Here is a 15,473-nt window from a genome sequence, read left to right as displayed (position 1 = left end):
GTTATTACAATATAATTAATTTATAATCAAGTAATTACAGTACATTACAATCCATATTTTTAGACATTTAACTTTAATCCGATTTACAAAATAATTGAACAGGAAACCGTTATAAGTATGTCATTATACTATATATAAAAGAGTTTGCAGTTAAATATTTGTTGCATTAGTAGCTCTGCATAGAATACAAGCAACAAAGACTAATCTAAGACACGGCCAGCAACATGATTTCCACGGCAACCACATCAAAGTCTTTTCAAAACAAAACAAGCACCTGCTGATGATCCCTTTGTAATAAAGTCACGTTTTTGTGCAGGCAGCCAACACACCGCTGATGGCCGAGGCTCCTGGGAAAGTTGAGCCCGACTTCCTATCAGAGCCATGAACGTTTCATGCTGAGGATGCTGGAGAGTCGTTCTATAATTAGGACCTAATTTAATATCCATGTTGAAGTAGTCAATTTTACTAGATGTACACTTTAAGCAATGATCAAATTAATATTGTGGCACATTTCTCTCATGTAATACAAAAAGTCAACAGGTTGTATCATTTATTTTGCAGAATATGTCTTTGCTTTACTGGAATTTTAAATGTCTCTGCTGTCTGATTTAGTAAACACCTACATTGACTCTTCACATTAACACTAGGATACATGTTTATGTATATTATTTTAATCATTATTTGTTTAAAATAATCATTAAAACATGACAAATGTTTTTGGAAAACTATTCGTCTCGTGAGTGAGAGATCTCAGTCAACCTGTCCATATGTTACCTATTGATCAAGTCTTCTCAGACTGTTATAGCCAATAACACATTCATATTACAATTGAAGGCTTTAGTGTCAACAAACACACTGTGAGTCCAGAATGTACACACATGTGCAGTATGTGAAAGTGTTTGTGTAGATTGCTGTGGGTAAGTGGTAGCATGTAAACATGTTATTTGAACCATTCAAATATACTTTATTTATGTAGTGCTTTATAAACAAGCACTATAACACAAAGTACCTCCCATGCTTGACATAAAAAAGCACCCCCCTCCCCTTCACTCACGCCCATCCAAAATCATAGCATAACAATGTTATAATGTTATATATATATTTTAACAATGTAATAACAGTGTTGCTGTTAATCTCACAGTTTTCAACTCATGAATCAAAGGTAGGAAAGCAAAGGCAAAGTGGAGAGATGGTCACTGTGCTCAGGAGTTTGATGAGCTCCTCGTCGTTGTAGACTGACAGCTACAGGTGGCGGGGGGGGCGAAAATATCATGTCAAGGATGCCACCACACAACCAGGACTTCTTTTTCTAAGGTCCATTTCTGTAAATTAAACCCTATAGTACAAAAGAATCCAGCAGAATGACAGGTTGAAATCAGCAACAGTTTCAAGCATACTTGAGGGGATTTTAAAACTGGTCAGTATCCAAAGATGCCTAATGAAAGATGAACATAGACACACTGGCCCCCCCGGACTAATAATAAATGGGCATGTTCATAACACTATCAAAAACGATTCCCGTCTAGCATCAAGTGCGTACACTGCTTGAGCTGCACTAACACTTTTGTACAGCTACAACATGACTTTTAGGGCTGATAAAACAAATCTTTGCTTGTTTTTTTTAAATAAAAGACCACGTTTAAAGAGTCACTGTCTATTGACTATTAGATTGTTATGTCTTAGTTGTAATTTCACCTTCTTATAGTCCTTGGGGTCAACTTTTTGTGGCAATGTTTAACGTCTCTCAATAGAAAACTAGTTAACTTTCACATTTCACACTTTTCAATGGGGACAGCCAATAAACATTGTTAACACTTGCTTTTGGTGGGTGGTTGTGTTTTACGTGCAAGTGTAGTCCTCTGACTTTGAGGAGCAAGGATCTCATAGGCTTCTTTGCAATACGATTATGACCACCAGGGGGGGGGGAACAGCTCCTCGTGAATAACAGCAATCACTGATTTGAGACAGAGGAAAAGTCCTGCAGTAAATTCTGCTATTGGATTTAAAAAAATAATTGTTTTCATGAGTAGAAGTTTAGAGAAGTTTGCGGGATGTTTAGAATGTATTCACATGATTGTCCTCTTCAATTTATTTAACCACAGCTACATTACTAGTTAAAAGTGGCTGTTGAAATATTGCTGGACATGTGAGAGTCAGGACAGTTTGTCTTCATAGAGAAAGTGTGTGGCTCTTAAAAGAGCCGTTGGTTTGATGTCTCCGCAGAGGCATTTACTTGGAGCTGGTGTACTTGGTCACGGCCTTGGTGCCCTCAGACACGGCGTGTTTAGCCAGCTCCCCGGGCAGCAGCAGGCGGACGGCGGTCTGAATCTCCCTGGAGGTGATGGTGGAGCGCTTGTTGTAATGAGCCAGACGAGAGGCCTCACCGGCGATGCGCTCGAAGATGTCGCTCACGAAGGAGTTCATGATGCCCATGGCCTTGGAGGAGATCCCGGTGTCGGGGTGCACCTGCTTCAGCACCTTGTACACGTAGATGGCGTAGCTCTCCTTCCTGGACTTTCTCCTCTTCTTTCCACCCTTACCGGGGGCCTTGGCCACCGCTTTCTTGGAGCCCTTCTTGGGCGCAGGCTTCGCTATGTCAGGCATCGTCACGATATTGTTCGTTCAAATGAATACAGACGCTGGTGGCCAGGCTGCATTTGAACACATCACATGTAAATCAGTATGTGCCGTTCCCTCTCTGTCATTGGCTGAATGTGCAGCACGTGGGAGTGTCTCCGTGTTCATGAGTCCACTATTCTGCTGCTGACAGAGGTTGAACTGTAGAGCTCAACGGTAACTTTTGGAAGGTTAAGAAAAAATGCAAGATGTCTGAAACGTATTATTATTTATGGTGGTATCACATTAGTATCATTTAAAACAACCTGAACCAAAGCAACCTGATAAATACACAGCTCTAAATGAGAAGGGAACAGCTCCTCCAAGATAGAACATCCAAACGTGCAGGAGCAAGAAGGTTTGTTGTGTGCCGTGGAAGAGCATCAACCCATCAGCAGGACCGGTATCGGCTCCTTTGTGCCTGGAACATAAACAGGTGTAGCTGGCCAATAGGGAGCCGCCCTCCCAAAGAAAAGAAGGGAAAAAGATGATCGTGATAAATTTGGCACCTTTTTATTATAATCGGCATTATTGTTATACCTGTATTAAATTAGACAAATCCTATAGACACTTGGATCTGCCTGCTGCCTTTGAATATTACAGTCCAATTAGCTGCTGCGTCAAGACCTGTTTAATAGAGTACAGGGAGATTTTAGCCGGTTGAAATTCGCCCACATCACTCGGATCGACTTTCATATTAAGACGTTGTCTTTCAAAGCAGAGACAGCACACACACAAACACACAAACACACACACACACACACACACACACACACACACACACACACACGTTCCAAGTGTGCTGTTTTGATAAGTAATGTTTGCTAGAAATTCTTGTACTGCCTGTATGCTGATTTTTGCCAATTTATAGCAGTTTGTGTTGTCTCTGAGACAAAGTTGTTATGTCTTTGGGCTTTGTGGTGATTTATCAGAGACGGCCAGGGCTTACCTGGCTGCTTTTCATCGAGGCTTACTCTGTTTTGCAAGGGGAACAAAAGGGCTGGAGACCAGAACAGTGATAAAGTAATTCAATGTCATTTCACACAAGTGTTTGCTTCACTCATTTCACACAAGTGTTTGCTTCACTTCAACAAGTCCTTTACCAAAAGGGGATGATGTGATACTGAAGGCCTTTGGATTGTGTGAATATGCATGGGAGGCACTGTGAGCCAAACAACTGTGTCTGAGAAACAAGAGCCTGTCTCCAATGCTTCCAACTCATACTTACCTGGCAGGGGAGATACCATGATCATGAAGGTGGTTCACCCAGGGCGAGGCTCAGCCATTGCACTTCGGTTGTGCTGACCCGTGCGAATTCCCCAAATGTGGGAATCTCGACTGCATAATTTGTGGTAGTGGGGGACTGCGTCCGCGCTCTCCCCTGATCATCATGTTCAATTGCAATAAGAGCCTGACACTGGGCCTATTTTATAGGTTTGGTTGTAGTGCATGTTTTTTCCAACACAATGCACTCACTAATGCCACTGATTGTGGTAGAAGTATAATTTAACAGCAAATAGACGGGGTCACTCCTGTTCCAAGTGTGCTGTTTTGATAAGTAATGTTTGCTAGAAATTCTTGTACTGCCTGTATGCTGATTTTTGCCAATTTATAGCAGTTTGTGTTGTCTCTGAGACAAAGTTGTTATGTCTTTGGGCTTTGTGGTGATTTATCAGAGACGGCCAGGGCTTACCTGGCTGCTTTTCATCGAGGCTTACTCTGTTTTGCAAGGGGAACAAAAGGGCTGGAGACCAGAACAGTGATAAAGTAATTCAATGTCATTTCACACAAGTGTTTGCTTCACTCATTTCACACAAGTGTTTGCTTCACTTCAACAAGTCCTTTACCAAAAGGGGATGATGTGATACTGAAGGCCTTTGGATTGTGTGAATATGCATGGGAGGCACCGTGAGCCAAACAACTGTGTCTGAGAAACAAGAGCCTGTCTCCAATGGTTCCAACTCATACTTACCTGGCAGGGGAGATACCATGATCATGAAGGTGGTTCACCCAGTGCGAGGCTCAGCCATTGCACTTCGGTTGTGCTGACCCGTGCGAATTCCCCAAATGTGGGAATCTCGACTGCATAATTTGTGGTAGTGGGGGACTGCGTCCGCGCTCTCCCCTGATCATCATGTTCAATTGCAATAAGAGCCTGACACTGGGCCTATTTTATAGGTTTGGTTGTAGTGCATGTTTTTTCCAACACAATGCACTCACTAATGCCACTGATTGTGGTAGAAGTATAATTTAACAGCAAATAGACGGGGTCACTCCTGTTCCAAGTGTGCTGTTTTGATAAGTAATGTTTGCTAGAAATTCTTGTACTGCCTGTATGCTGATTTTTGCCAATTTATAGCAGTTTGTGTTGTCTCTGAGACAAAGTTGTTATGTCTTTGGGCTTTGTGGTGATTTATCAGAGACGGCCAGGGCTTACCTGGCTGCTTTTCATCGAGGCTTAAGGCCAATTTATGCTTGAGCGTATTTTGTAAAACGGATAGATAAGACCACCCTATCCGTCGTGAAACGCCCTCTCCGAGCGCTTCGGACAGCTTTTCGTACACGTCTGATTTTTCTAACTTCTCCGTGTTGTGTCGGAGAGCCCGCTGACAGCTCTTGGCTGTGATTGGTCCGCGAACGACATCATTTCCGTTTGTCGTCATTTCCGTACGACGTCATTTCTGTTCGACGTCATTTCCAGACCTCTAACTTCCTGATTCACAATAAACACATACGCAACTACGATTCTACGATTAATGTGACGTGTGTGTTAAGCCAGGGGAGTTGTCCGGCTGACGGTGGCTCGTTCGAGCACTGATGACATGTGTGCACGGTCACAGACGGTTAGAACGAGCTTTCAAAACGGCGCTAGCGTGCTGGGCTAGCAACCATACTAACTGCGGTGGTAACAGTGCATAACCCCGCCGTCACGACTTTAATTCCACTTCTATCATGACACTGTTTCTATAATACCGCCAGGTTAGAAGCAAACACTGGGTAGTAGTTAGTGTCGGGAGTCCCTGCTGACTGTGTGTGGAAGCTGAGGTTGAAGCTAGCTGGGAGGGGAGCTAGCTAGCTCTGTGTAGCCTCAAGCAGATTCAAGCTGTGGAATCAGCAACACAGTTCGGAAACAAGACCGGGGAACCGCTGCGCTAAGAAACGATAACATCAGCATCTTGACCCGCTGGGTGTCACTTTATTTAGTTCTGTTAGTTGCCATGGTTCAGTGTGTGGGACGCAAGCTAACAGATGTAAACAGAGACACGTGGACTTCTTCTTCCCAAATGGGGTAGGCTTCTCTGAGCTCGTCTTCCGTTGCGCCACCTATGGGTTTGGCGGTGAATTTTTTTCTACGTACAGTGGTCGGATTAGTAAAAATCAAAAAGACTCTTCTCCCTCCGCTGAGACCTCTCCGAGAAACGGACACGTAGTAGTATATAAGAGCCTTTACTCTTTTTTGCAAGGGGAACAAAAGGGCTGGAGACCAGAACATTGATAAAGTAATTCAATGTCATTTCACACAAGTGTTTGCTTCACTCATTTCACACAAGTGTTTGCTTCACTTCAACAAGTCCTTTACCAAAAGGGGATGATGTGATACTGAAGGCCTTTGGATTGTGTGAATATGCATGGGAGGCACCGTGAGCCAAACAACTGTGTCTGAGAAACAAGAGCCTGTCTCCTATGCTTCCAACTCATACTTACCTGGCAGGGGAGATACCATGATCATGAAGGTGGTTCACCCAGGGCGAGGCTCAGCCATTGCACTTCAGTTGTGCTGACCCGTGCGACTTCCCCAAATGTGGGAATCTCGACTGCATAATTTGTGGTAGTGGGGGACTGCGTCCGCGCTCTCCCCTGATCATCATGTTCAATTGCAATAAGAGCCTGACACTGGGCCTATTTTATAGGTTTGGTTGTAGTGCATGTTTTTTCCAACACAATGCACTCACTAATGCCACTGATTGTGGTAGAAGTATAATTTAACAGCAAATAGACGGGGTCACTCCTGTTCCAAGTGTGCTGTTTTGATAAGTAATGTTTGCTAGAAATTCTTGTACTGCCTGTATGCTGATTTTTGCCAATTTATAGCAGTTTGTGTTGTCTCTGAGACAAAGTTGTTATGTCTTTGGGCTTTGTGGTGATTTATCAGAGACGGCCAGGGCTTACCTGGCTGCTTTTCATCGAGGCTTAAGGCCAATTTATGCTTGAGCGTATTTTGTAAAACGGATAGATAAGACCACCCTATCCGTCGTGAAACGCCCTCTCCGAGCGCTTCGGACAGCTTTTCGTACACGTCTGATTTTTCTAACTTCTCCGTGTTGTGTCGGAGAGCCCGCTGACAGCTCTTGGCTGTGATTGGTCCGCGAACGACATCATTTCCGTTTGTCGTCATTTCCGTACGACGTCATTTCTGTTCGACGTCATTTCCAGACCTCTAACTTCCTGATTCACAATAAACACATACGCAACTACGATTCTACGATTAATGTGACGTGTGTGTTAAGCCAGGGGAGTTGTCCGGCTGACGGTGGCTCGTTCGAGCACTGATGACATGTGTGCACGGTCACAGACGGTTAGAACGAGCTTTCAAAACGGCGCTAGCGTGCTGGGCTAGCAACCATACTAACTGCGGTGGTAACAGTGCATAACCCCGCCGTCACGACTTTAATTTCACTTCTATCATGACACTGTTTCTATAATACCGCCAGGTTAGAAGCAAACACTGGGTAGTAGTTAGTGTCGGGAGTCCCTGCTGACTGTGTGTGGAAGCTGAGGTTGAAGCTAGCTGGGAGGGGAGCTAGCTAGCTCTGTGTAGCCTCAAGCAGATTCAAGCTGTGGAATCAGCAACACAGTTCGGAAACAAGACCGGGGAACCGCTGCGCTAAGAAACGATAACATCAGCATCTTGACCCGCTGGGTGTCACTTTATTTAGTTCTGTTAGTTGCCATGGTTCAGTGTGTGGGACGCAAGCTAACAGATGTAAACAGAGACACGTGGACTTCTTCTTCCCAAATGGGGTAGGCTTCTCTGAGCTCGTCTTCCGTTGCGCCACCTATGGGTTTGGCGGTGAATTTTTTTCTACGTACAGTGGTCGGATTAGTAAAAATCAAAAAGACTCTTCTCCCCCGCTGAGACCTCTCCGAGAAACGGACACGTAGTAGTATATAAGAGCCTTTACTCTGTTTTGCAAGGGGAACAAAAGGGCTGGAGACCAGAACATTGATAAAGTAATTCAATGTCATTTCACACAAGTGTTTGCTTCACTCATTTCACACAAGTGTTTGCTTCACTTCAACAAGTCCTTTACCAAAAGGGGATGATGTGATACTGAAGGCCTTTGGATTGTGTGAATATGCATGGGAGGCACCGTGAGCCAAGCAACTGTGTCTGAGAAACAAGAGCCTGTCTCCAATGCCTCCAACTCATACTTACCTGGCAGGGGAGATACCATGATCATGAAGGTGGTTCACCCAAGGCGAGGCTCAGCCATTGCACTTCGGTTGTGCTGACCCGTGCGAATTCCCCAAATGTGGGAATCTCGACTGCATAATTTGTGGTAGTGGGGGACTGCGTCCGCGCTCTCCCCTGATCATCATGTTCAATTGCAATAAGAGCCTGACACTGGGCCTATTTTATAGGTTTGGTTGTAGTGCATGTTTTTTCCAACACAATGCACTCACTAATGCCACTGATTGTGGTAGAAGTATAATTTAACAGCAAATAGACGGGGTCACTCCTGTTCCAAGTGTGCTGTTTTGATAAGTAATGTTTGCTAGAAATTCTTGTACTGCCTGTATGCTGATTTTTGCCAATTTATAGCAGTTTGTGTTGTCTCTGAGACAAAGTTGTTATGTCTTTGGGCTTTGTGGTGATTTATCAGAGACGGCCAGGGCTTACCTGGCTGCTTTTCATCGAGGCTTACTCTGTTTTGCAAGGGGAACAAAAGGGCTGGAGACCAGAACAGTGATAAAGTAATTCAATGTCATTTCACACAAGTGTTTGCTTCACTCATTTCACACAAGTGTTTGCTTCACTTCAACAAGTCCTTTACCAAAAGGGGATGATGTGATACTGAAGGCCTTTGGATTGTGTGAATATGCATGGGAGGCACCGTGAGCCAAACAACTGTGTCTGAGAAACAAGGGCCTGTCTCCAATGCTTCCAACTCATACTTACCTGGCAGGGGAGATACCATGATCATGAAGGTGGTTCACCCAGTGCACTTCGGTTTTGCTGACCCGTGCGAATTCCCCAAATGTGGGAATCTCGACTGCATAATTTGTGGTAGTGGGGGACTGCGTCCGCGCTCTCCCCTGATCATCATGTTCAATTGCAATAAGAGCCTGACACTGGGCCTATTTTATAGGTTTGGTTGTAGTGCATGTTTTTTCCAACACAATGCACTCACTAATGCCACTGATTGTGGTAGAAGTATAATTTAACAGCAAATAGACGGGGTCACTCCTGTTCCAAGTGTGCTGTTTTGATAAGTAATGTTTGCTAGAAATTCTTGTACTGCCTGTATGCTGATTTTTGCCAATTTATAGCAGTTTGTGTTGTCTCTGAGACAAAGTTGTTATGTCTTTGGGCTTTGTGGTGATTTATCAGAGACGGCCAGGGCTTACCTGGCTGCTTTTCATCGAGGCTTACTCTGTTTTGCAAGGGGAACAAAAGGGCTGGAGACCAGAACAGTGATAAAGTAATTCAATGTCATTTCACACAAGTGTTTGCTTCACTCATTTCACACAAGTGTTTGCTTCACTTCAACAAGTCCTTTACCAAAAGGGGATGATGTGATACTGAAGGCCTTTGGATTGTGTGAATATGCATGGGAGGCACTGTGAGCCAAACAACTGTGTCTGAGAAACAAGAGCCTGTCTCCAATGCTTCCAACTCATACTTACCTGGCAGGGGAGATACCATGATCATGAAGGTGGTTCACCCAGGGCGAGGCTCAGCCATTGCACTTCGGTTGTGCTGACCCGGGCGAATTCCCCAAATGTGGGAATCTCGACTGCATAATTTGTGGTAGTGGGGGACTGCGTCCGCGCTCTCCCCTGATCATCATGTTCAATTGCAATAAGAGCCTGACACTGGGCCTATTTTATAGGTTTGGTTGTAGTGCATGTTTTTTCCAACACAATGCACTCACTAATGCCACTGATTGTGGTAGAAGTATAATTTAACAGCAAATAGACGGGGTCACTCCTGTTCCAAGTGTGCTGTTTTGATAAGTAATGTTTGCTAGAAATTCTTGTACTGCCTGTTTGCTGATTTTTGCCAATTTATAGCAGTTTGTGTTGTCTCTGAGACAAAGTTGTTATGTCTTTGGGCTTTGTGGTGATTTATCAGAGACGGCCAGGGCTTACCTGGCTGCTTTTCATCGAGGCTTACTCTGTTTTGCAAGGGGAACAAAAGGGCTGGAGACCAGAACAGTGATAAAGTAATTCAATGTCATTTCACACAAGTGTTTGCTTCACTCATTTCACACAAGTGTTTGCTTCACTTCAACAAGTCCTTTACCAAAAGGGGATGATGTGATACTGAAGGCCTTTGGATTGTGTGAATATGCATGGGAGGCACCGTGAGCCAAACAACTGTGTCTGAGAAACAAGAGCCTGTCTCCAATGGTTCCAACTCATACTTACCTGGCAGGGGAGATACCATGATCATGAAGGTGGTTCACCCAGTGCGAGGCTCAGCCATTGCACTTCGGTTGTGCTGACCCGTGCGAATTCCCCAAATGTGGGAATCTCGACTGCATAATTTGTGGTAGTGGGGGACTGCGTCCGCGCTCTCCCCTGATCATCATGTTCAATTGCAATAAGAGCCTGACACTGGGCCTATTTTATAGGTTTGGTTGTAGTGCATGTTTTTTCCAACACAATGCACTCACTAATGCCACTGATTGTGGTAGAAGTATAATTTAACAGCAAATAGACGGGGTCACTCCTGTTCCAAGTGTGCTGTTTTGATAAGTAATGTTTGCTAGAAATTCTTGTACTGCCTGTATGCTGATTTTTGCCAATTTATAGCAGTTTGTGTTGTCTCTGAGACAAAGTTGTTATGTCTTTGGGCTTTGTGGTGATTTATCAGAGACGGCCAGGGCTTACCTGGCTGCTTTTCATCGAGGCTTAAGGCCAATTTATGCTTGAGCGTATTTTGTAAAACGGATAGATAAGACCACCCTATCCGTCGTGAAACGCCCTCTCCGAGCGCTTCGGACAGCTTTTCGTACACGTCTGATTTTTCTAACTTCTCCGTGTTGTGTCGGAGAGCCCGCTGACAGCTCTTGGCTGTGATTGGTCCGCGAACGACATCATTTCCGTTTGTCGTCATTTCCGTACGACGTCATTTCTGTTCGACGTCATTTCCAGACCTCTAACTTCCTGATTCACAATAAACACATACGCAACTACGATTCTACGATTAATGTGACGTGTGTGTTAAGCCAGGGGAGTTGTCCGGCTGACGGTGGCTCGTTCGAGCACTGATGACATGTGTGCACGGTCACAGACGGTTAGAACGAGCTTTCAAAACGGCGCTAGCGTGCTGGGCTAGCAACCATACTAACTGCGGTGGTAACAGTGCATAACCCCGCCGTCACGACTTTAATTTCACTTCTATCATGACACTGTTTCTATAATACCGCCAGGTTAGAAGCAAACACTGGGTAGTAGTTAGTGTCGGGAGTCCCTGCTGACTGTGTGTGGAAGCTGAGGTTGAAGCTAGCTGGGAGGGGAGCTAGCTAGCTCTGTGTAGCCTCAAGCAGATTCAAGCTGTGGAATCAGCAACACAGTTCGGAAACAAGACCGGGGAACCGCTGCGCTAAGAAACGATAACATCAGCATCTTGACCCGCTGGGTGTCACTTTATTTAGTTCTGTTAGTTGCCATGGTTCAGTGTGTGGGACGCAAGCTAACAGATGTAAACAGAGACACGTGGACTTCTTCTTCCCAAATGGGGTAGGCTTCTCTGAGCTCGTCTTCCGTTGCGCCACCTATGGGTTTGGCGGTGAATTTTTTTCTACGTACAGTGGTCGGATTAGTAAAAATCAAAAAGACTCTTCTCCCCCCGCTGAGACCTCTCCGAGAAACGGACACGTAGTAGTATATAAGAGCCTTTACTCTGTTTTGCAAGGGGAACAAAAGGGCTGGAGACCAGAACATTGATAAAGTAATTCAATGTCATTTCACACAAGTGTTTGCTTCACTCATTTCACACAAGTGTTTGCTTCACTTCAACAAGTCCTTTACCAAAAGGGGATGATGTGATACTGAAGGCCTTTGGATTGTGTGAATATGCATGGGAGGCACCGTGAGCCAAGCAACTGTGTCTGAGAAACAAGAGCCTGTCTCCAATGCCTCCAACTCATACTTACCTGGCAGGGGAGATACCATGATCATGAAGGTGGTTCACCCAAGGCGAGGCTCAGCCATTGCACTTCGGTTGTGCTGACCCGTGCGAATTCCCCAAATGTGGGAATCTCGACTGCATAATTTGTGGTAGTGGGGGACTGCGTCCGCGCTCTCCCCTGATCATCATGTTCAATTGCAATAAGAGCCTGACACTGGGCCTATTTTATAGGTTTGGTTGTAGTGCATGTTTTTTCCAACACAATGCACTCACTAATGCCACTGATTGTGGTAGAAGTATAATTTAACAGCAAATAGACGGGGTCACTCCTGTTCCAAGTGTGCTGTTTTGATAAGTAATGTTTGCTAGAAATTCTTGTACTGCCTGTATGCTGATTTTTGCCAATTTATAGCAGTTTGTGTTGTCTCTGAGACAAAGTTGTTATGTCTTTGGGCTTTGTGGTGATTTATCAGAGACGGCCAGGGCTTACCTGGCTGCTTTTCATCGAGGCTTACTCTGTTTTGCAAGGGGAACAAAAGGGCTGGAGACCAGAACAGTGATAAAGTAATTCAATGTCATTTCACACAAGTGTTTGCTTCACTCATTTCACACAAGTGTTTGCTTCACTTCAACAAGTCCTTTACCAAAAGGGGATGATGTGATACTGAAGGCCTTTGGATTGTGTGAATATGCATGGGAGGCACCGTGAGCCAAACAACTGTGTCTGAGAAACAAGGGCCTGTCTCCAATGCTTCCAACTCATACTTACCTGGCAGGGGAGATACCATGATCATGAAGGTGGTTCACCCAGTGCACTTCGGTTTTGCTGACCCGTGCGAATTCCCCAAATGTGGGAATCTCGACTGCATAATTTGTGGTAGTGGGGGACTGCGTCCGCGCTCTCCCCTGATCATCATGTTCAATTGCAATAAGAGCCTGACACTGGGCCTATTTTATAGGTTTGGTTGTAGTGCATGTTTTTTCCAACACAATGCACTCACTAATGCCACTGATTGTGGTAGAAGTATAATTTAACAGCAAATAGACGGGGTCACTCCTGTTCCAAGTGTGCTGTTTTGATAAGTAATGTTTGCTAGAAATTCTTGTACTGCCTGTATGCTGATTTTTGCCAATTTATAGCAGTTTGTGTTGTCTCTGAGACAAAGTTGTTATGTCTTTGGGCTTTGTGGTGATTTATCAGAGACGGCCAGGGCTTACCTGGCTGCTTTTCATCGAGGCTTACTCTGTTTTGCAAGGGGAACAAAAGGGCTGGAGACCAGAACAGTGATAAAGTAATTCAATGTCATTTCACACAAGTGTTTGCTTCACTCATTTCACACAAGTGTTTGCTTCACTTCAACAAGTCCTTTACCAAAAGGGGATGATGTGATACTGAAGGCCTTTGGATTGTGTGAATATGCATGGGAGGCACTGTGAGCCAAACAACTGTGTCTGAGAAACAAGAGCCTGTCTCCAATGCTTCCAACTCATACTTACCTGGCAGGGGAGATACCATGATCATGAAGGTGGTTCACCCAGGGCGAGGCTCAGCCATTGCACTTCGGTTTTGCTGACCCGTGCGAATTCCCCAAATGTGGGAATCTCGACTGCATAATTTGTGGTAGTGGGGGACTGCGTCCGCGCTCTCCCCTGATCATCATGTTCAATTGCAATAAGAGCCTGACACTGGGCCTATTTTATAGGTTTGGTTGTAGTGCATGTTTTTTCCAACACAATGCACTCACTAATGCCACTGATTGTGGTAGAAGTATAATTTAACAGCAAATAGACGGGGTCACTCCTGTTCCAAGTGTGCTGTTTTGATAAGTAATGTTTGCTAGAAATTCTTGTACTGCCTGTTTGCTGATTTTTGCCAATTTATAGCAGTTTGTGTTGTCTCTGAGACAAAGTTGTTATGTCTTTGGGCTTTGTGGTGATTTATCAGAGACGGCCAGGGCTTACCTGGCTGCTTTTCATCGAGGCTTACTCTGTTTTGCAAGGGGAACAAAAGGGCTGGAGACCAGAACAGTGATAAAGTAATTAAATGTCATTTCACACAAGTGTTTGCTTCACTCATTTCACACAAGTGTTTGCTTCACTTCAACAAGTCCTTTACCAAAAGGGGATGATGTGATACTGAAGGCCTTTGGATTGTGTGAATATGCATGGGAGGCACCGTGAGCCAAACAACTGTGTCTGAGAAACAAGAGCCTGTCTCCAATGCTTCCAACTCATACTTACCTGGCAGGGGAGATACCATGATCATGAAGGTGGTTCACCCAGTGCGAGGCTCAGCCATTGCACTTCGGTTTTGCTGACCCGTGCGAATTCCCCAAATGTGGGAATCTCGACTGCATAATTTGTGGTAGTGGGGGACTGCGTCCGCGCTCTCCCCTGATCATCATGTTCAATTGCAATAAGAGCCTGACACTGGGCCGATTTTATAGGTTTGGTTGTAGTGCATGTTTTTTCCAACACAATGCACTCACTAATGCCACTGATTGTGGTAGAAGTATAATTTAACAGCAAATAGACGGGGTCACTCCTGTTCCAAGTGTGCTGTTTTGATAAGTAATGTTTGCTAGAAATTCTTGTACTGCCTGTATGCTGATTTTTGCCAATTTACAGCAGTTTGTGTTGTCTCTGAGACAAAGTTGTTATGTCTTTGGGCTTTGTGGTGATTTATCAGAGACGGCCAGGGCTTACCTGGCTGCTTTTCATCGAGGCTTACTCTGTTTTGCAAGGGGAACAAAAGGGCTGGAGACCAGAACAGTGATAAAGTAATTCAATGTCATTTCACACAAGTGTTTGCTTCACTCATTTCACACAAGTGTTTGCTTCACTTCAACAAGTCCTTTACCAAAAGGGGATGATGTGATACTGAAGGCCTTTGGATTGTGTGAATATGCATGGGAGGCACTGTGAGCCAAACAACTGTGTCTGAGAAACAAGAGCCTGTCTCCAATGCTTCCAACTCATACTTACCTGGCAGGGGAGATACCATGATCATGAAGGTGGTTCACCCAGGGCGAGGCTCAGCCATTGCACTTCGGTTGTGCTGACCCGTGCGAATTCCCCAAATGTGGGAATCTCGACTGCATAATTTGTGGTAGTGGGGGACTGCGTCCGCGCTCTCCCCTGATCATCATGTTCAATTGCAATAAGAGCCTGACACTGGGCCTATTTTATAGGTTTGGTTGTAGTGCATGTTTTTTCCAACACAATGCACTCACTAATGCCACTGATTGTGGTAGAAGTATAATTTAACAGCAAATAGACGAGGTCACTCCTGTTCCAAGTGTGCTGTTTTGATAAGTAATGTTTGCTAGAAATTCTTGTACTGCCTGTTTGCTGATTTTTGCCAATTTATAGCAGTTTGTGTTGTCTCTGAGACAAAGTTGTTATGTCTTTGGGCTTTGTGGTGATTTATCAGAGACGGCCAGGGCTTACCTGGCTGCTTTTCATCGAGGCTTACTCTGTTTTGCAAGGGGAACAA

At 44.6% G+C, this 15,473-nt stretch overlaps 1 protein-coding gene, 10 non-coding genes and 2 pseudogenes across 11 annotated transcripts; 12 read left to right on the top strand and 1 right to left on the bottom strand.

Annotated features, from left to right (window-relative positions):
• Positions 1–2,229: 2,229 nt before the first annotated feature.
• LOC133015579 (histone H2B-like) lies at positions 2,230–2,604 on the bottom strand. Its single transcript, XM_061082811.1, has one exon. It carries the CDS (start codon positions 2,602–2,604, stop codon positions 2,230–2,232), a length of 375 nt encoding a protein of 124 aa, XP_060938794.1.
• A 1,232-nt stretch (positions 2,605–3,836) lies between these two features.
• Positions 3,837–4,000, top strand: LOC133016213 (U1 spliceosomal RNA). The gene has a single exon (XR_009681607.1). It is a non-coding gene; the product is annotated as a U1 spliceosomal RNA (small nuclear RNA).
• A 580-nt stretch (positions 4,001–4,580) lies between these two features.
• On the top strand, positions 4,581–4,744 carry LOC133017138 (U1 spliceosomal RNA). The gene has a single exon (XR_009682476.1). It is a non-coding gene; the product is annotated as a U1 spliceosomal RNA (small nuclear RNA).
• Positions 4,745–6,313: 1,569 nt separating this feature from the next.
• Positions 6,314–6,477, top strand: LOC133017219 (U1 spliceosomal RNA). Its single transcript, XR_009682552.1, has one exon. It is a non-coding gene; the product is annotated as a U1 spliceosomal RNA (small nuclear RNA).
• A 1,568-nt stretch (positions 6,478–8,045) lies between these two features.
• LOC133017320 (U1 spliceosomal RNA) lies at positions 8,046–8,209 on the top strand. The gene has a single exon (XR_009682638.1). It is a non-coding gene; the product is annotated as a U1 spliceosomal RNA (small nuclear RNA).
• Positions 8,210–8,789: 580 nt separating this feature from the next.
• Positions 8,790–8,937, top strand: LOC133017287 (U1 spliceosomal RNA; annotated as a pseudogene).
• Positions 8,938–9,517: 580 nt separating this feature from the next.
• Positions 9,518–9,681, top strand: LOC133017045 (U1 spliceosomal RNA). Its single transcript, XR_009682388.1, has one exon. It is a non-coding gene; the product is annotated as a U1 spliceosomal RNA (small nuclear RNA).
• Positions 9,682–10,261: 580 nt separating this feature from the next.
• LOC133017137 (U1 spliceosomal RNA) lies at positions 10,262–10,425 on the top strand. The gene has a single exon (XR_009682475.1). It is a non-coding gene; the product is annotated as a U1 spliceosomal RNA (small nuclear RNA).
• A 1,569-nt stretch (positions 10,426–11,994) lies between these two features.
• LOC133017308 (U1 spliceosomal RNA) lies at positions 11,995–12,158 on the top strand. Its single transcript, XR_009682627.1, has one exon. It is a non-coding gene; the product is annotated as a U1 spliceosomal RNA (small nuclear RNA).
• A 580-nt stretch (positions 12,159–12,738) lies between these two features.
• LOC133017286 (U1 spliceosomal RNA) lies at positions 12,739–12,886 on the top strand (annotated as a pseudogene).
• Positions 12,887–13,466: 580 nt separating this feature from the next.
• On the top strand, positions 13,467–13,630 carry LOC133017065 (U1 spliceosomal RNA). The gene has a single exon (XR_009682408.1). It is a non-coding gene; the product is annotated as a U1 spliceosomal RNA (small nuclear RNA).
• A 580-nt stretch (positions 13,631–14,210) lies between these two features.
• LOC133017228 (U1 spliceosomal RNA) lies at positions 14,211–14,374 on the top strand. Its single transcript, XR_009682561.1, has one exon. It is a non-coding gene; the product is annotated as a U1 spliceosomal RNA (small nuclear RNA).
• Positions 14,375–14,954: 580 nt separating this feature from the next.
• On the top strand, positions 14,955–15,118 carry LOC133016202 (U1 spliceosomal RNA). The gene has a single exon (XR_009681596.1). It is a non-coding gene; the product is annotated as a U1 spliceosomal RNA (small nuclear RNA).
• The last annotated feature ends 355 nt before the right edge of the window (positions 15,119–15,473 follow it).

This window comes from Limanda limanda, chromosome 12, assembly GCF_963576545.1.
Source record: "Limanda limanda chromosome 12, fLimLim1.1, whole genome shotgun sequence".
NCBI lineage: Eukaryota > Metazoa > Chordata > Actinopteri > Pleuronectiformes > Pleuronectidae > Limanda > Limanda limanda.
Note: the sequence above shows the minus strand (reverse complement) of the source record. Positions and strands in the feature narration are given on the sequence as shown.

What these genes read in the sequence shown, in the direction of transcription:
- LOC133015579 (XM_061082811.1), bottom strand. Translation starts at nt 2,604, where the DNA reads ATGCCTGACATAGCGAAGCCTGCGCCCAAGAAGGGCTCCAAGAAAGCG.